This window comes from Phyllobates terribilis, unplaced genomic scaffold (assembly GCF_046119375.1).
Source record: "Phyllobates terribilis strain yellow unplaced genomic scaffold, ASM4611937v1 Scaffold_1__5_contigs__length_1240528914, whole genome shotgun sequence".
NCBI lineage: Eukaryota > Metazoa > Chordata > Amphibia > Anura > Dendrobatidae > Phyllobates > Phyllobates terribilis.
In genome coordinates, this window is record NW_027362761.1 from 1,144,017,804 (window position 1) to 1,144,038,514 (window position 20,711).

General features: G+C 45.3%; 1 protein-coding gene across 3 annotated transcripts in view; it reads left to right on the forward strand.

The window, feature by feature from the left end:
• Nucleotides 1-13,933: 13,933 nt before the first annotated feature.
• Nucleotides 13,934-20,711, forward strand: part of AFAP1 (actin filament associated protein 1) — a 119,275-nt gene continuing 112,497 nt past the window's right edge. For all 3 annotated transcript variants that reach the window (XM_073647863.1, XM_073647889.1, XM_073647872.1), the window contains exon 1: nt 13,934-14,088. In XM_073647863.1, coding sequence (XP_073503964.1) covers nt 14,037-14,088 — 52 coding nt within the window. In that variant the 5' untranslated portion in view covers nt 13,934-14,036. The remainder of the gene's footprint in view (nt 14,089-20,711) is intronic.

Consider the following 20,711-nt stretch of genomic DNA (forward strand, 5'->3'; position numbering starts at 1 on the left):
CTGCCTAAAGCAGGCCGGGCTAAGAAAAGTGTGTGGGGGGATGTTCCAAGGAGAAATAGGGGTGGCTGGGGACCGTTTATGGACACCCGGCTGCCCCCAGGCGGCTGGGGACCGTGTGTGGACACCCGGCCGCGGGGCGGCTGGGGACCGAGTATGGACACCCGGCCGCCGGGCAGCTGGGGACTGAGTATGGATTCCAGGCCGCCAACACAGCCATGACGTGGTGGCCAGATTCCGCCTCCACATGCCTAAAAGGCCCAATTTCAAGTTCAAGCAAGCAAGCAGTATGGTATTGCAGCCTGGGGGTTGGTGGGTGGCAGGCTGCATACTTGCGCTTGCATTGCAAGGAATGGGGGAGGTACAATTGAACACTGCCCTGGGACTAGAACTTGCATGGGGATAGTTGCAAGTCTGCATCTTCTGATGCGGCAAGGATCACTTCTGATGGGCACACTTTTAGACAGTGACCTGGGAGTCAGAGATGCTTCCAGGGGTCTTCCCCATGCTGTTCCCATGTCTTTTCAGCACTTTATGCATGTGTCACACAGCACATGGCCAGATAAAGTTGTAAAATGTTAAAATGACATTTCCCGGTGAATGCATTTGTCATAGTTGAAAGCAATACAAAAGTGCAAAAACACATAAAAAATGCTACTTGTGAACATAGCCGAAGGTGTGGAGGTGTATTTTTGTTTTTGGTCATTTATTTTAACTTATACACAAGTCTTTTCCCTGGAAAGGATGTTCCTTAACATATTTCACAGGAAATAAGTTTCACTTTCGTTTTTGAACGTTTTTTTGTTAGCCCGTAAAAGTGGCTTAATACCTCTGACCACGTTGTTGACAGCAGTGACCTGGGGGTCAGAAATGCTTCCTGGGGCGATCCCCATGCTGTCCCCATGTCATTTGAGCACTGTCACTATCGTTTTGGGCACTTGTTAGGCTTTTAAAAGACTGCCGGGGGTGCCACCGCAAAAATGCTCGAGTCTCCCATAGACTAACATTGGGCTCGTTGCTCGGGTCGAGCACCCGAGTATCACGGCGAGCTCGGCCCGAGCTTCGAGCACCCGAGCATTTTAGTGCTCGCTCAACACTAATCCTTACCAGTTTTCTTTGGCACTTTGTCAATGCTCACCATAGCGATTGGGTGGAACTTCTGCCTTGAGCCGAGTTTTCGAGTCCTCTGCTAAGTCTCCGTTTTTTGTGGTTTACGACACCCCCGAATTCCGTTTCCCGTCTCTTCTTCAGTGGACAATCCTGCCGCGGAGTCTCTCGTCAGTGACTTTTCTGTGATTTGGGAAGACACTAGATCTGCGCTTCATTCGAGCGGATGAAGAAGCATGCTGATAAGAGATGTCTGGATCCGCCTCTATTTAGTCCGGGAGACAAGGTCTGGCTTTCCTCCAAATATGTCCGTCTCAAGATACCATCATACAAGTTGGGCCCGCGGTTCATGGGTCCTTTCGAGATTCTGAACCAAATAAATCCAGTGGCGTACAAGCTGAAACTCCCTGTGTCACGCTGTCTCTGTATACTGGAGGTAGGGGGCCTAAGCTGACCCTAAGCTGGGGCCCTGACTAATCCCTCAACCTGGAGGTACTGTTAAAGGTACAGAGGTCCAGGCCGCCAGCGTAACCCCTACCTCCTGAGGATCCCTGCACCTAAGTAATCTAGTCCTGAGAAGGACCCCGATCACAACAAAAGGGGACAAGTAATAATATGCCCACACACAGTACTTAGATGAACGAGACAGTACAAGGGAAAAACCAAAACCACCTTGCATACAAAAACTACACAACTACAACAGAGGGAACACCAACGGGAAAGGAGATAAATGATAAAGCGAGGAAGGGAAAAAACTCTCCGAATACACTTATCTCTGAAACTCCAAATACCACGATCCGCTCTGTTAGTCTGCATGAAATGCTTTCACCGACACTTCCCTAACAGACCAGCAGGCATTTGAAGGAGTCTCACTACAGCAGCATTGATTGCAGCTGGGCGAGGCTGGACCTCGTCTAGCACAGAGAGAGAGAGAATTAACTCCCTCACTGCCGAAAAACACAAAGCACCAAAAAGTCAGCTGCGAGAAGTCAGGCTGTGTAATCGTGACGATCTTCGTGGCGACACACCCGTGACACCCTGCCTCCTTACGGATTCCCAATTCCTTTCATGTGTCTCTCCTCAAGCCTGTTGTTCTTAATCCTTTCTCTGACGATCCAGGTACCACTCCAGCTCCAGTCTCCGCTGAGGACGCCTTTGAGGTAGAGAATATTTTGGTCATCAAGAGGGTAAGAGGAAAGACTTTCTTTCTTGTGGATTGGAAGGGGTTTGGTCCTGAGGAGAGGTCTTGGGAGCCCAGGGAGAGTATTCATGCTCCTCGTCTTCTACAAAAATTTCTTACGGGCCTAAAGAAGAAGGGGTGTAAAGGGGGGGGGCTACTGTAGCATCGGCGTCTCTGCCTCCTGCCGGGCAGAGATGCCGATCCCCTCACCGCCGCGGTCCCGGTCCGGCGTCCTCCGGCTCCTCTCCTGCGTCTGCCCTCATCATGCGCAGTTCCCCAGGCACTGTACTTAGGGCGTGCGCGCGTGCGCTCCCTCCCTCTTAAAGGGTCTGCACGCGTCGTCTTAAAGAGCCGGAGGACTGCCCTTATATAAGGCACCTCCCCCAAAATGGAGGTGCCTGTGCAAGGTTGTTGTTTGTGTGCTAACACTCTTCTCAGCCCTCAGGTTCCAGTGCCCGCCAGCTTGTCTATCAGCATTGCCCGCCTGCCTGCCTATCAGCCGTGCCCACCTGCCTGTCTATCTGCCATACTCGCCAGCTTGTCTACCTGCATCACCTGCCTGCCTACCAGCCATGCTCATCTGCTGTGCCTGTCGGCCTCGGCCATCAGTCCCATGGGAGTCGCCTGCTCTCACACAAGGTCGGTCCCAGAGTGGCACCTGGTCCACCTTTCCGGTCCCTCCTTGGTTTACGGAGTCGACTAAGCCGCCGTGTGGCAAGGGTCGGTCCGGGTAGGCACTTAGTTACGCCCCTCTGGTCCCTCCTTGTATCACAGCACAGAGGTCCCACCACCTGGATCCGTAACAACTTTTATATGAGAACCTCTATTTGCCAGGTAGCCCTATTGGTCAGTATTTACCAGGATTTCTCTTACTGTTTGTTAAGGAGTACTCAGGCTACCATTGCTTTCTTCTTTCTCCTTATACTGTAATGAAAAGTTTAAGGAGCTGACCACTTTTTAAAGAATACTGGACCAATGCACGTAGAGCGGAGTCCACGACTCTAAGAGATGCAGACTTTTTCCAGCACGGAGCACCGGTTACGTCAATCTTATTGTTGTATTTTATTAGTGATTTACTTGTTATGTTTTATTAGAGATTTGCTTGCTGTGTTTTATTAGTGATTTGTTTGCTCATCAGTTCAGCCTCAGAAATCAATGCTTCCGTTCAATGATAGTAAGCATACATAAGGCTAGACCCAATATTGGTAATTAAGGAAAGCAATCATTCTATTAATCTCGCTATTATCTCAGGGGGCCTCAAGCCATTGTTCTAACAGCCACAAGTCCCATTGTGTGGGTGGGGATAGTAGACTCACCGGATCCGTTCCCACAGGGGGTTTCACATGCAGTCCCAGGTGAAAGGCTCCTGGAATATTCTTCATTCTTTCAGCTAAAAGCAAATGCTTAAGGAGGAGGGGGTGAACACGTCTGCTCATTCAGGGGGCTAATCTCAAGGAGGGAGGAAAATAAGCCACATGTTTAGTCAGGGAGTGGGTGGAGTGATGTTGAAGGGAGAGGATCTAGGCTGAGGTCCTGGAGCCCATGTATGAATGGCCTATGAAGTTTGGAGACTGGTTGCCGACTGGGCTGGATAAATGTGCTACATTTGTGGGATCTGTCATCTGGATTTGATCTTTCTTAAGGACTATTGCTACTGGATACCTGTGCTGAGTATTTTCGGCATCTATTTTAGTGTCGCCGTGGCTACATCTGTTAGACAGCCGTGACACGTGCCGGGATTGCATAACAAACATGTAGCCACTGCGACGCTAACATAGATGCCGAGCACGCCGAAAATACTCAGCGAGCATGCTCGGGTTAACAATACACCCTCGATCAACACTACCGTGCTTCTATCATTTTATCTGTCGACTGGAGGAGCATGGAATGTGAATAAGACTATACTAGATGGAGATACGAAATCTGTGGGCCAACCAAAAGTTGGGAGACAATGAGTATCGCCTGGTACAAAGGCAGTGGAACTACCGCCCCATAGAGTGGATCTTGTGGACTAGAGGCAATGTATTTTGGTCATTTACCTGGAGTTGTTGTAAAACCTTGGATGTAAGGAATATAATATTTTTGCATCGTTAACCTGCCTAGGTGATTATTACAACCCACAACATCAGATCTTCACAAAAAGATAATTAATTATATATTTCATCTATGTAATTGAATATCGTGTGTTGTCATTGTTTTTTATGTGTCACTACTATTCTCCATTATTGTTTTTATTGTTTTTATACATTTTCTTCTTGTTGTTATTCAACAAAGATGAATTATGTTTATACATTCTCTATATGGGTCTTTTTTCTTATTATTGGATTAGTTTGCATCTGACTACCTATTACTCTTATGGCCTGCGTATGTGAGTTCATACAATGAATAGTAACAGAGATATAAAACTTTCCTGACTGCCAGTCTCTAAGTTCTGAGTAAAGAAACCACTGCATTTTCTAGGAAATGCTGCTTCATTCTGCTGACAAGTAGAAACCTATCACAAGCAGGGGCAGGGAGCCAGATTGAAGTAGCATCATATAGGGTACACTAAGGGTCCATTTACTACAGCTCAATTGATGTGCAGTACAAAATGACAGCTGATCAGCAACTTGTCTGCTGATCGTCTGACTTTTATTTGCTGACTGCACTTCCGATGCGCACTTCGCGAACTGTAATAGATCATTCAGTATACATAAGCTGTCACTGTTTTCGGCAGGGCCAGACCTATTCATACAAAACTGTGCATCACAGAGAACGCTGATTTGTTGTGCAGCACAAAAGATTATTTCACCTGAAGAACGAGTGTTCTGCTCGACCATCGTGTGATCGGGAGCCTGTTTACACTGCAAGATTATCGTGAAACTATTGTTCCTAGAAACGCTCATTCATGGTAACCTTGCAGTGACTCTGCTTATGTCCAGATTTTCCAATGAAAAAAAAGTATCACAGATCATTGTGGATGAGAATTTACTAGTGATGAGCGAGCATGCTCGTTACTCGAGATTTACGAGCATGCTCGGGTGTTTTACGAGTATCATCAACGTGCTCGTGCTCGGGTGTTATGTTTGAGTCACTGTGTGTGCATGATTTGCAACTGTTTGACAGCTTTAATACAAGAGAGAAATGCCTGCTGTAACAACATTCACCACCGGCCTCGTACTTGTTTTTCTTACATGATTAAGACAATTGTCAGCGCTACACCCACGGGACGTCATTTGTAAAGAATTTTATGACACAAAATGAGTTAATGAGTTTTGAAACTCTGCAGCACTAATTTCTGTCACAGTATAGTAATCTGTCTCGCAAACATATGAGGTCTCGTTTATCAAAAGTATCTAAAAGAAAAACTGTCTTGGTTACCCATAAAACCAATCACAGTGCAGCTTTCATTTCTTAAACTGATATGGTAAAATGAAAGCTGTGATGTGATTGGTTGCTATCCGTAACAAGACAGTTTTCCTTTTAGATACTTTTGATGAAGTCTGCCCCATAGTTTTATATAAAATTAATATTCTGCATAACAAAATATGAGAAATTGGGTTTAAATGTTGCTAGAATGTATTAGCACGCTAGAAATAGTATTATTACTTAGTATTACAAGAGTTTTTTGCATGACAGAAACTTTATTTTTTTTGCCTGTGTGTGTCACAATTCTGTCGGAAAAAAGCCGACAAATATATATTTTTATATATATATATATATATATATATATATATATATATATAGTAGAAATATTTTACAGCCTGTTCACTTTTGCATTTGCACCGTTTTGTTGTCTAATTTTTGGTGTTTTTCATTTGCTTGTAACACCCCTTTAAGCCGCCTCCGTGGGCACAATGTCCGGTAGTTCTCATCTTTATCATCTTGTCTAGTGGGATGCATTAGGGTCTTCTCCTTCTGCCAGGGGTCAACTTGGGAAACCCCTGTCCACACTCCATACACACTCACAATAGATAAGGTAGGAACAATTAACAGGTTTATTTATAGAGGGGGGATAAATGGTGGATATTGTAAGGGGAATAGCAAGTCACAGCAAAACAATCACAATCTACAATTAGAGATACAAAATGGGGCTTTGCAGTAAATCTTAATGTTAGAGATGACGCTTCCCCTTTAAATTACAACAGGCACACTCCTAACTAATATTACTTAAACTACAAATTGCTGCAGCAATGGAAACAACACAGTCCAATGTCAGGGCCCGGTTGCTGCAGAAGTTGGCGTGCTTGCAGAAACCATTGGTGCACGTAATACAATACAAGGCAATGCAGCTAAGGAGGGACTAATGTCTCTTACTGATAAACACTGTCTGCTCCTATCGGCCTCAGTTTCTGTAGACTTTGCTCCCCCTACAGGGGTTACACTTTCCCCCTGGTGAGTGGCTGTAGGCTCCCACGCACGAAATTAAGATTCACCACCTGGAATAAAAACTTGTGGTAACGCATCAACAGCCAGTCACACACAAATCACTTACGGGCCACATGGGAGCAGAGGGGAAGTACGACCATAAGTGTCCCGTTTGGGATGAATGTGTACTACAGAGACCCCCTCATCGACCATTATCTCTTGACTTTCATTCTCAGGACCCATGACAGTCACTTCTCCACCTGGTTTTTCTGCGTCTTCTAAACTCTTCTTCGACTGGTGACGGCATGGGCTTGATGCTGGACCACAATCTTCTTGAGAATCTTCTTTAGCTGACTGGTCTGTACGGTCTTGGATTACAGAGCAGAGCTCCTGATTCATTAAGAGGTGCTCACGATTTAAGGTATCAGGTGAGGCGTATAGTGTCCAGCCTCTGCTGGAGTATGACTTGTGCATAGCGAATGCTGCCACTCGTCATGAATTTGACCAGCGGGAGTCACAATGTCTCGCCATGCCTCCACCCGGCCCATTTTATTAGAACTGGGGCAAGAATGGAGTGAAAACAGCAGAAGTCACATTTTTTGTGCAATCTCACATTGCACTAAAAATTGCGACTTTTCAAAGCTTTTTTTCATCAGATACAAGAGTATGACCACAGCCCCACTATCAGTATTTGGTCAGTATTCGGTCAGTAATTTTTCTCAGGAGTGGGAGCCAAAACCTGGAGTGGGTGATAAATACAGAATTGGTGACTTGCTTCTATTATACCTTTTCTCTGATTGTTCCTCACCTGGTTTTGGCTCCCACTCCTGAGAAAAATTACTGACCAAATACTGATAGTGGGGCTGTGGCCATTCTTTTGTATCTGACTCCACATTGTCCGCGTCACCAGATGCCAGCTATCCTACAACAGCAGTCTGGGAAGCCCCTCTCCCCTTCGGGAGTGGGTGAAGAATATCCCGGCCCTTAAGGACTTGCCTAGCAGTGGTGGCTTGCACAGAGTGCGTCTGTGACTGCGCTTTTGCTTGTCCGATGCGAGTGGCTACAAAGTAGTTATTCGTGCGCATAGTAAAGAGCAACTCTATCATGTAAATCTGTTAAAAGCATGGAAAGACCGAGAACATATGGTAACTCCGGTCGTACCGAATGTAGACCCTCCGACACCGGCCTGGGAGGAGGCCGGGAATGAGGTAAAGATCAGCGACGCTCTCACTAAAAAGCAGCAATAGGAGGCTTGGAAATTATTGCAGCAAAATAGAGATGTATTCTCGGAACTGCCCAACCGTACATCTGTGATCCACCATGACAATGTCACCGAGTCTCAGGTAAAGGTACGAATGAAACCAAAACCGTACCGTGTGCCGGGGTTCTGAACGATTTCTGAAAATTTAATGAAGTGTCAAAATTTAACTTTTCTTCAATGTCCCAGGTGGATGAGCTGATTGAGAGACTGGGGCAGGCCCAGTACTTCACTACGCTCAATCTGACCAAGGGTTACTGGCAGGTGCCCCTGACAGAGTCGGCGAAAGAAAAGGCCGCCTTCATTACCCGGAGGGTCTCTATCACTATGTCGTCTTTCCTTCTGGCTTACATTGGGCCCCGGCCACATTTCCGCTGGCTGATGGACATAGTTTTAGAGCCCAATCAGAAGTATTCGGCAGTGTACTTGAATGATATTATCATCTATAGTATCGAATGGCTAACCCACTTGTCCCAGGTGTAAGCAGCAAAAAAATGTGCAATAGGTCTCGAGGAAGACCGTTACTGGCTGCCGCTGAAGTTGGCTATGGAGGTGTTCTGTCACAGGAGGTGCATGGAGGGGAACATTCAGTCACCTACTTGAGTAGGAAACTTACCCCGGCAGAAAAAAATTATAGCATAGTGGAGAATGAGTTTAAATGGGCCTTGGAGCCCTACACTATTACTTACTCGGGCGACAGTTCCACCTGATAACGGACCATTCAGCCCTCGTCTGGAAGAGAAATGCCAAGGAGGGTGATACTTGGGTTTTTGTTGTTACAAAACTTTAGTTTCTCACTGAAACATCGAGCTGGGAAGTCATCATGGGCACCCTGTATGGTTGGCATGTGAGGCAGTGAGGGGGGGTCATATATGAGGGTCGTTATGTGTCCAACAAGATGTGCATAGAAACATACTGAAGCCAATGGAGAGCATTGTAATTATGGCCACAGCTTTAGTTACAACGCAAAATAAAAGTGAGTGGGGACTTGGCGAAGCTATTTGACCAAGTCAGATTGAGAAATACGTGACATGGGCTTTTATTTTTGGAGAGATCTGTAGGAAGGTAGTGGGACGGATCTCTTCCTCCAGTCCTGGTCCTGGAAGTGGCCCATGTCCATGATTCTCATTTAAACTTTCAGGTAAGGTTTGGGTGTGTCAGTGTTGGTTTGCAAGCAGCAGAACAGAAGGCTCTGTGTGGGACAGGTCTGTGTGAGACTGAACACAAACCAGAGAGAGCAAAGCCATTACGGCACCCACGAGTTACACGGTGGTGCAGTCGCCGGCCGCGTATCGGATGATAGCGTTTTGACTTTATTTTGGTAAGTTGGCAAATAAAGACATTTAAGCTTAAATATCTTGGGTCTTGGGTCACTGCCTCATTACTGCACGGATGTGAAAGCTGCCTAAGCTGACTTTTAGCACATATAAAATAGACTTCAGAAAAGGTGCAAATGGAATAATCAGGTGCAAAAAAAAAGGTGCAAAACACAAATCTAGATAAAAAACAGGAACAATGCAATAATGAATTGAGGCCTTAGTTTTTAGAACTTTTAGTTTATTTTATAAATATTTTAGACTATGTTCACATCTGTTATAAGAACAGAAAACTAAAAATATCAGTGTTGTTGGCTCCATTACATGGTCAGCATTAAGGCTATGTGAGTATTTGTAGCAGATTTTTCACCACCAAAAAAACAGTGTCTTGGCTGGAAAACGCTTTGTAAAATATGTGCATTTTTGATACGTTTTTTTCCCCATTTATTTGGATGAAAGAATTGGAGTGCTGCAGATTTGAAAAAACGCACTGTAGCTGGAAATACGTAAGGAAAAAAATACACCGTATGGTAAAAAATGCAGTTAAAAAGCAACGTGTGAACAAGCCTTAACAGGCCCAAATAGGAGATGTATTGTCCTCAGTGATGCCCCTACGGTGGTCATCAATATTCAGGTGCTAAGGCGGATCATGTATGGACGATTCGTCATGGATATGACTCATTTTTCTGAAAAAATCAGTTATTTTTTGTTGTAAATCTGGGTTAAATACTCAGCACAGGTAATATAAAATAATTTCCCGAGATTATTAGCATTTTATAACCAACATAGTGCCCAGTGCCCGTGGTGTCGCCCATAAGTATCCTATCAGGGGTATAATGCTATTAGTGTCAGTGATCTCGGGTTATGGGTTCAGCGTCTTTGTGGCTGACACTTGAGGTCAGATCTGATAACAGAGAGGTCAGCGTCTCACTGTGCCAGGTGTCAACGCTACTCCCATAGGAAATCACTGGTGTCAGAACTCAATGTAACCAGACCCGTGACCTTGTCAGTGCTTGCCCTGTGCCACCGTCTTACCAGCACTGAATATAATCATTATTTTAATGCCCTGTTGTATACAGCAGTGATCTAAGGGCTATAGATGGCAGATTTAGGCCCTGATAGATCAATGATCTCTTAAGCTGGGTTCATATAGCGTTTTCTAATACAGTTATTATTATTTATTATTATTAGAGCGCCATTTATTCCATGGCGCTTTATGTGTGAAAAGGGGCATACATAGCAAACAACAAGTACAATAATCATGAAAAATTCAAGTCAGCGACTGGTACAGGAGGAGAGAGGACCCTGCCCACGAGGGCTTACAGTCTACAAGGGATGGGTGAGGATACAGTAGGTGAGGGTAGAGCAGGTCATGCAGTAATGTGGTGGAGCGGTGGTTACTGCAGGTTGTAGGCTTGTTGGAAGAGGTGGGTCTTCAAGTCCCTTTAGAAGGTTTCCACGGTAGGCAAGTGTCTGATGTGTTGGGGTAGAGAGTTCCAGAGTAGGGGGGATGCACGGGAGAAATCTTGTATGCGATTGTGGGAAGAAGAGATAAGAGGGGAGTAGCGAGGGAGATCTTGTGAGGATCGGAGGTTGCGTGCAGGTATGTACCGGGAGACTAGGTCACAGATGCATGGAGGAGACAGGTTGTCGTTGACTTTGTATGCCAAGGTTAGGGTTTTGAACTGCAGTCTCTGGGTAATCGGGAGCCAGTGAAGGGATTGACAGAGGCAGGGGTACAGGCGGATTAGTCAGCCAGCACAGATAAGGATAGATTGGAGGGGTGCGAGAGTGTTAAAAGGGAGGCCGCAGAGCTGGAGGTTGCAGTAGTCGAGGTGGGTGATGATGAGGGCATGGACTAGTCTTTTTGCAGAGTCTTGATTAAGGAATGTGCGGATCCGGGAGATATTTTTGAGTTGTAGTCGGCAGGAAGTGGAAAGGGCTTGGATCTGAGGTTTGAAGGAGAGATCAGAGTCCAGGGTTACCCCGAGGCAGTGAGCTTGTGGAACTGGGGAGAGGGAGCAGCCATTGACTTTGATGGATAGGTCAGTTGGGGGAGTTGAGTGACATGGTGGAAAGATGATGAATTTTGTTTTGTTAATGTTCAGTTTTAGAAATCTAACAGAGAAGATGGGTGAAATAGCGGGCAGACATTGTGGGATTCTGGTTAGTAAGGAGGTGATATCGGGTCCAGAGAGGTAGATCTGTGTGTCATCAGCATAGAGGTGATAATGAAAGCCATGGGACTCTATGAGTGGCGATGAGTTCAAAACAGGATTCGGGTGTTTGAGCCAACGGGGCCATTGACTTTAACCATGCAGACGGAGTCGCAGTGTGCCAGTGCCAGATGTGCACTATTTTCAGCCCTATACGCCTAGTTTCGGCGGGCACCAAGGCATAATTGATTGCACAAATGATGCTCAACTGGCACTGGCACATTGTGACTCCGTCTCCATCATTATAGTCAGTGCCCTCATTGGCTCATACTCCCGAATCCCGTTTTGTGAGGTTTTGGACGTAAGCCCCGACGGAGCCGCTGTTCCTAGGAGAAAACAATATGTGAACCCAGCCTTATAGATGTGCGGGTCTGCCAGCTCAAATCATCACTGGTTCCCATTATGGAAGAGAGGGCGCGATGGTGTCCATCACTTTAGGGATAGGCAAAATAGTAAAGAGTAATATGTCCCCTGAGTATGATTTCTCCATTTTCAAAAAAATTTAATCTATTTATGGAAGCAATTACAGCTTCCATAGAATTTGTCACCCAGCTTTCCCAGGATCCTGAACAATAACTATGCTTACATAAGGCAAGTGGTGTAGCCTAGACGGGGAAGGGGAATACAGGGGTGGTAGCAGAGGAGCGTAAAATTCTTAGGGGTGCAAACATTTTTTCGTCTTGAGGTATTTGCTGACATTTATTGCACTAAATTCATCAAAATGGCGCATCTGGTTAATGAATTTGGCGCAAAGTAACGGTATTAACCATTTTTGCGACTTTGTGAGTAAAAAGTCGCAATTGAATTGAAAATGTAGATTGTGAGCCCCAATGGGGACAGTGCCGATAATGTCTGTAAATTGTCTGAATTGTAAAGCGCTGCGGAATATGTTGGTGCCATAGAAGTAAAAAGATTATTATTATTAATTGAGGAATCAACCGAAAACATCTGGAGTCACTAAACGCTGTCCACAATGCGGAAAACGAAAAAACAAACAGGCGAGCACATATAAAATAGACTTCAAAAAATGGATCAAATAGAATAATGAATTGGGTGCAAACAAAAAAAAAAGGTACAAAACGCCCAAAACTAGATAAAAAAGAGGCACAAAGCTAGTGATGAATCGGGGCCTACCTGAAATGTTGCTCCACTAAGTGGCACGACATCAATACCGCTGGTTTCAAAGATGGAGCAAGAAGCAATAGTTTCTCTGCCCGACCACTCTCCACCCTGAAGGGACTACAGCCTTCTAGACGTCAGCGCCCCCTGCAGGCGGTGCAATGATGGCTGCAGAGGTGTCAGCACTGTGTGCAGGGCTAGGTCGCTCAGAGGAGTATAAACCTCATTATTTTGAGAGGGGTGGCACAAAATGGCATTATCACTTATGGAGGTGGTGCTTAGGGGCATCATTACTTTTTAAGGGGGCATTAATACTTTTTTTTTTTAAAGAGGGCACTCATTTATTTTAAGGGGGCATTAATAATTTTTAAAGTGGGCGTTATTTGCTTTTAGGGGGCATTAATACTTTTTTAAAAGGGGCACTCAGGGGTGAATCAATTGTTTTACGGGGGCATTATAAAGAGGTCATTATTTGTTTTAAGGGGGCATTAATACTTTTTTAAAAGGGGCACTCAGGGGAGCATCATTTGTTTAAAGGGGGCATTATAAATGGGGCATTATAAAGGGGGCAGGTTATTTTCCTTGAGACAAAGGAACAGGTGTATGATAGGTGTAGGGTTATTTCCCTCTTCATAGATGGGTATTGTCGGATAGTGCTTTTAAAAACAAACGTTGTTTGCTATTTGCTTCTTTGCAGCCATTCTTGACATATGAACACTTTTCTTTTTTCTGTTTATGGCTCGTTGCCTAGGAGACCGACCACCACTGCCGTTTAGTTTATAATCAGCGACGTGCAGAGGTAACCGCTTACAATCTCAATAGGGGAGAGCTTGTAAGAACTGTACATGTTCTGCTGTCTAGCAGCGGTGGTCGGTCTCCAAGGCAACGAGCTGTAAACAAAAGAAAAGTGTTAATAACTCAAGTTGGGCTGAAAATTTACGAGCACTGACATCACCCATATTATATGAAGATGGGAACAACCCTTTAAAATCCAACATGCCAGATCCTTGTTTCCCCTGACATCAGGGAAGTCAAACATCATCATACAGTGCCCCACAGAAATCAATTTAGGCAAAACTCTTCTAATGTGTATGTCTATCCTTTATAACAACTTTTCAGGAGCTCTCATTTGCAGCCATCTTACTATGTTATGACACAAAGGGTGAAGAGAAAAATTGGTGAGATTTAGGAAACTGCCTAAAAAAAATAATTATTTGTCGCAACAAATCACAGCGCGGCTTTCATTTCTGATTTTGCTCTTTTAACATAAGAGCTGCCCTGTGATTGGTTGCTATGGGCAACACAGGCAGCCCCTCTATACATAAATCTGCCGCACACAGCCTGTAGTCACTGTCAGCCTCTCTTCTTTGTTCCTTAGGCCCCGCCCACCCCGGCTGCAGAGCCCTCCCATTGGCTGGAGGGGACATGCTGGCCGTTTAGTAGCAGTCAGGCTGCCATTGTTAGCAAGGTGCCCGGCCGCTCTCATCATCATCATCATGCCCGGGAAAGCCGCCGGTACCGGAGGCGCCATGTACAAGTCCTGCCGAGGTAAGACAGTCGGAAAGCGAGGATGGCACAGCTCCAGCCGTGTGCGGTGTAGTGTATGGGGATTGTATGGCTGGAAGGACGGAGGTTTATGGGCAGAAGAGTACAGTATGGTGGTATATGGAAGTGTATGGGCAGAGGGCGCTGTATGGGGCATATATGGAAGTGTATTGGGACAAGGGCGCTGTATGGGGGATATATGGAAGTGTATGGGCACTATATGGGGGATATATGGAAGTGTATGGGCACAAGGGCACTGTATGGGGGATATATGGAAGTGTATGGGCACAAGGGCACTGTATGGGGGATATATGGAAGTGTATGGGAAGAAGGGCGCTGTATGGTGGTATATGGAAGTGTATGGGAAGAAGGGGGCTGTATGGTGGTATATGGAAGTGTATGGGAAGAAGGGCGCTGTATGGTGGTATATGGAAGTGTATGGGAAGAAGGGCACTGTATGGTGGTATATGGAAGTGTATGGGAAGAAGGGAGCTATCTGGGGGATATATGGAAGTGTATGGGAAGAAGGGCGCTGTATGGTGGTATATGGAAGTGTATGGGAAGAAGGGCGCTGTATGGTGGTATATGGACGTGTATGGGAAGAAGGGCACTATATGGGGGATATATGGAAGTATAAGGGAAGAAGGGCGCTGTATGGGGGATATATGGAAGTGTATGGGCACTGTATGGGGGATATATGGAAGTGTATGGGCACTGTATGGGGGATATATGGAAGTGTATGGGCACTGTATGGGGGATATATGGAAGTGTATGGGCACTGTATGGGGGATATATGGAAGTGTATGGCCACAAGCGCTCTGTCAATATCCCTCAGAAAATTCATGATGCAGATGGGGCATCCAATCTCCCTATCAGGTGATAGAAATATATGTATGTTATATGTATATGTATGAGCAAAGGGGCACTGTATGGGGGGTTTCTGTATGGGTACAAAGGCATTGTATGTGTGCATGCATATGTAAGGTAAGGAGGGCATTATATAGAGATATATGATGTGTGTATTATGAGCACTGTATGGCAATATCTATTGTATTGTGGTTATAAAAGCATTATACGGCTATAATGTGCATGCATCATATGGATATTCTACATAAGCCTATGATAGAGGGCCATTATATGTGGATATGTCTTGTAGTAAGGGCCTAATATGGAGATATATATTGGATTCTGGGCAGACATGGATAGAAGGGTATTATATGCTTGCATAGTTATTGTATTGGACATTGTTGTATTATGGGCATCATATGGATGTAAAATCATTATATGGCTAATATGTGCATGTATGAATAGTTAGTAGTAATATATAGATGCCTTGTATTTGCAGATATATGTATGTGTGTGTGCATTACTGGTATAACATAGGCCCGTGCTTCCTTGCTGCTGTATCTACACCTCGCCTGCGATCAGATGTCTCTTCAGGGCTCATTGGGATTCGGGGCAGGTCCTCTCTTGCTCTGATACATGCAGACAGCTGGTGAATGCCTGAGACGGAGCAGCTGCTGCAGAACATCTCTGCAGGATGACGCAGTGTATCTTAGGGTGCCCCCTTGTTCTGTGTGTAGTAACTGCTGGCAGGTCCTCTGTGCCACCCTGTCCCTGCATACTTGGCACTGCCGCCATCACTGCATAGCATTTCTGGGCTGTGAGCGGTTCTCCGTCTCCTGACAGTCTTATTTCCTGTGCGGCGGTGATTGGTGGAGGCTCGGCCTTAGCTCACTGAGACGTATTTCAATTTCTTCCATTGGGAATTTCGACTTTTTTTTTTTTTTTTTGCCTGCTGGAGAAAGTAACTGAATGACTTCTCTTCTCTGGCCGAGCGGATGAAGCTTCTTGCAGCTGTGACGGGCAGTGAACTGGTTAAATCGATCCGCTCCTCTAATGTCCCCATTGTAATATCATTAGCGGCCTCTCATTTTATTTCTCCTCGCCAGTGTATTGCTGCGTGCGGGGAATCTCATTGAGGTTTGATGAAGTGCTTCATCCTGTTTTCCTCAGCCTGGAGTGAATTATTCTGCTGGATGAAGCTGCGATGTTATAGCGTAGATGAAAACAGTGATCTAGTGTGCCCCGCTCCGAAAAGAAGACCCCAAAAAGACTATTCTGTTTATTCTTCGTATACGGGAAGGTGACACCTGATATGGCTCCTTCTCAGCCTTGATCTGAAAATCCATCTCACTTTGCTGTATCCCTAGGCTTATTAGTCTTTTCTGTACTTTTAGCAAACTGGGTGACAATTGGGTTAGCCTCAAGGGCATGGCTGTGGCATACTTGCCAACTATCCTAGAACATCCAGGAGACCTCTTCGACTCCAGAAGATCTGGCCAAACACTCTAACTCTGTCGAAATCCCCCTGAAAATGCATGATGTACATGGGGCATCCAATCACCCTTTCAGGTGATAGAAATGGGACATAGGGTGGGTATGGTTTGGGAAGATAGTTTCCCTATTGAAGGGGGCACCACTAGCTCAGTTGGCTAAGGTGCTTGTACTAAACCGATTCTTGGTGCACAAATGGATGGAAAGGCTGTTCCACATGACGCAGCAACCTTCCTCAGTGTATTAGATATTTGGGCAGAGTATGATTGTATTTGTGCAGTGTATGGCGCTATAAGAGCGGGCCATGCTTAGAAGGTCCTGACTGATCTCGACAGGACCAGCCCTGATGGCAGATGTCGGGAGAAAGAAGGATCGAGCATGATAGATTTTTGGCATCTTTTTACTAAGTTTCCATGGAGGTGCCTGCTGCGGCTTACACCTATTGCCGCCATTACGTTCGCCATTATTTTCGAGCCTTTGTCTCGTGAGCAAACAAAAAATAATATCCGTGGGACGTGTGTGAAGAGGGAATGATTAATTAATGGCCTCGGCATACGGCAGTTCAGGAAGGGTCATTATTCACGCAGAAACATATGTCCTCCCAGGGGGCCGGCGAGACGCTCCGCAGGGCGAGGACTATGCGGGGACCGGTGTCTACCTGCAATACTCACTATTGTAAATGTCAAAAATTGCATTGCATATGGAATCTGTCACATGAAGGCGCTGAACATGATGTGAAGAGGGCCTACCATTCAGATGCCTGGGAAGGCACGGTGGTCTAACTTTTTATGGGGGCGCCAGCTGACTGATGGTCGGGAGAGAGGTTGGATCGCGCATGTCTGATTTCGGACTGCTGATCGCATTGTTCTCCCTGAGACGACGATGGCTGACGTAAGTCAGCGGCTTGTCTATCTCGCCGTCCTGTTAATGACTATGGGGGTATCGGGGATCCGGTTTCTGTAACTAGATGATAGAAAGCTCATTTGTGCACAACAGAGAGCTGAAAAGGATTTACCTTCAACCTGAAGGAGAAATCACCTGCCTGAAGGCGAAAGCGAGCCAGGGAACAATGCAGAATGTTATTAGCGCTGTCAGCAGGACATGATAGACATCTTAATACGAAAATGTGCGTGATCCTGCCAGGATCCCGCCTGCTGCATCGGGCTCTTATATTCAGCCTTGAATTTTATTGTGCCAGTGCCACTGTTGCAACGGTGGAAAAAATGGAACGTGCAAAGCTGGAATTGCTTCACTAGACACTGGCTGGAAGGAGGAGGGGGGTAAAGAATTAGCCAAAAGCATATCTCTTAAAATCAGTAGATCAGTATTTTCTTTAATGAGTGTAGAGGCATTTTAAAGGGTCGTTCCCATCTCAGTCTTTCAAGACGAGGCGCCAACTAGTGTTGATCGAGCACTGAAATTCTCCAGTGCTCGGAACTGGAATCGAGTAGCGAGCATAATGGAAGTGAATGGCAAACTCCAGCATTTTTCTGCAGGACTGAAAAATTCGCTCTCGCTCAGATAATTCAATTGAGCTTCTTATGGGGACCCGAGCACTTGAGCACCGCGCGATACTCGGCACTGCACGATACTCGAAAGAGTCCAGTGGGCGGTCCTAATCAGTGATTGACAGATGTCTCTGCATACAGTCATACAGGGATGACTGTCAATCACTGAATAGGACAGCAGACTGGACTCCTATGATACAAACACCAGGGATTTCAATGAGTTAAAACTTTTATCACAAAAATGTCTATCAGTCTGATTAGATGTTGGTATGAAACAAGGATTGAGCATATTTGATTTTAACATGCTTGATCGTTTGTATCTGCTGGCAGAGGTGTCAAGTAGCGGCTTATTCCCTTCTCCCCATTGAGACACTTACTAGACCCGTCCTTGTTTATCGCTGCAGCCAGGTAGCTGGTTCTGTATGTGTATGGTCAGATTTACTGCTCCTACGTTTACATCGTGTCTGTCGTTTGGCCCAAGTTACCCAATTATCTGAAACAGTATCCTCTTACAAGACCCATCAATTTGGGATATTGTGCTGCTGAATTGTTTTTTAAAGAGAACTATTCCATCATTTGCCCCTTTTGCTAAATCTTAATATATATAAAAATGAATTTCTGTTGTCCGTTTTTTTTTTATTCACGGCCAAACGTGTGAACCAAATTTGGCACATGGGTATATCGAGCACTTTGTAAAAAAGTTTTACATCGGGTTTCAACTCTCTAGCATCTACCATTCTCGAGTTATTCACCCAAAAAAGGGAAAACAAAAGCAAAGATTAATATAAATCTCTTAAGGACATCACTAGAGATAAGCAGGATATGTCGGCTTCATATCTGTAGCAAAGTTTTTAACCAAACACACAACAAACAGTTAAAGCGGTTGTCCAGGCTTGGGGTTCAAGTCTGCAGTCACTCTGGGACAGCGCGCACTGTGCATGCTGTCAGGATTCTCCAGCACTGTGAGCGGGCAAGCACATGACCACAAGTATGTAATTTGCATATATAGGGTCACGTGCCAACTAGACATGCTCGGATCCGCTCAATACAAGTGAATTGTGCAAGCCCGGACACAGTCTAGTCGGAATGTGGCCAGGAGCATGCAGTTGCATACTTGAGGTCACAAGACTGCGGGCATCGAAGAATCCTGACAAGTCTGTAGTCACTTAGTCACTGCAGGCTTGAACTTTTTAAACTAAAATAACCCTTGTGAAGTTGGGAAATTCTTCTAATACTTTATAAATAAGATGTGACTCTTGAGGTGGATGTCCCCTCCAACTAGTATCTCCAGACACAATACAGATCTCTCCATAAGAATAGAGAGAGGAAGAGCGTGCACCATTGTGATGTCAGATGCCACTCATTAGTCGCCTTTCATGGAATATAAAAGGAAGGCAGCTCTAATCTTTTAAGACCCCCATCATTAAAGGAAAAGTGTCTTTCTGCTGTCACTCATCCCGGCTCTAGTGTCACAAATCCTCTTCCTTCCTGATGTTGCGGGGCTTGGATCGTCTTGGCACATTATGCATTCCTCCCAATTCATTGTGTGACGTGCAACATGAAAGAGGCTTTTAGCATTACAGCTCAGTGTGGAAACATCTGCAGACGTTCATCATACAAAGAAAGGAGCGACAGTGGCATGGATGGCACAGAGCCGTGATCGATGGCCACCTCCTATAGAGAATTATGGACCACCTCGAGCTGTACATGTGGCTATAGTGCAGCACATGGCCACTGGTTAGAGGAACAATACCATATACATTGATGTTTCAGGGAATGTTGACAACATTTTTATGGAAATGTGACTATATATAACTTGTACTTGGGGGTAATGGCCCCTTATGATAACATTCAATTAAACATGCTTTCCAAAAATATACTCATGGTAAAAGCTCAGGAAGTGTATGTTATACATAGAGTACAGATAATTGTCTACCCCTTACACTAGCCTCTTAAAGGGAATCTGTCACCAGGTTTTTGCTACTCCATCTGAGAGCAGCATCATGTAGGGGCAGAGACCCTGATTCCAGCGATGTGTCTCTTACTTTATTTGTATTCTGCAGTTGTCATAAAATCAGTTTTCTCTGCTGCAGATCTAGCAGTGCTCAGAATGCTGAGCTCTATATAACCCCACCCACACCACTGATTGGTAGCTTTCTGTGTACACTGTGCATAGGCAGAAAGCTGCCAATTGGTGGTGGTGGTGGGGATAGTTATACAGATCTTATGAATATGGAGGACTACATGGCAGCAGGTTTACTAGTCCAATAGTCATTATCTCCTGCTGATAACACAGATTTAGCAAAGCTATTGCAAGCAACCCAGTATGTGACACATCGCTGTAATCAGGGTCTCTGCCTCTTCGTTATTCTGATCTTAGATATGCTAGCAAAACCTATGTGTTTCTCTGTAACTATGGAATCTACATGAGCACAGGTTACAGGAAAATAACCATCCCCATGCTGTGCCACTTGCACATCACTTGCAGAGCTGATCTGGGTCTTCTACACCTGGCGATAACTTGATCACTGGGTCTATTGCCGATGCTTCCATTCACTACATAGCACTCATTAAGCGCTATGCAGCAGAATGCAGAGACGACAGTAGGGATAAACCGCTTCTGTCTTCTGCCCACAGTCCCCAGCTGTCTGGTGATAAACCGCTTCTGTCTTCTGCCTACAGTCCCCAGCTGTCTGCTGAAAAAACGCTTCTGTCTTCTGCCCACAGCCCCGGCTGTCTGGTGATAAACCGCTTCTGTCTTCTGCCCACAGTCCCCAGCTA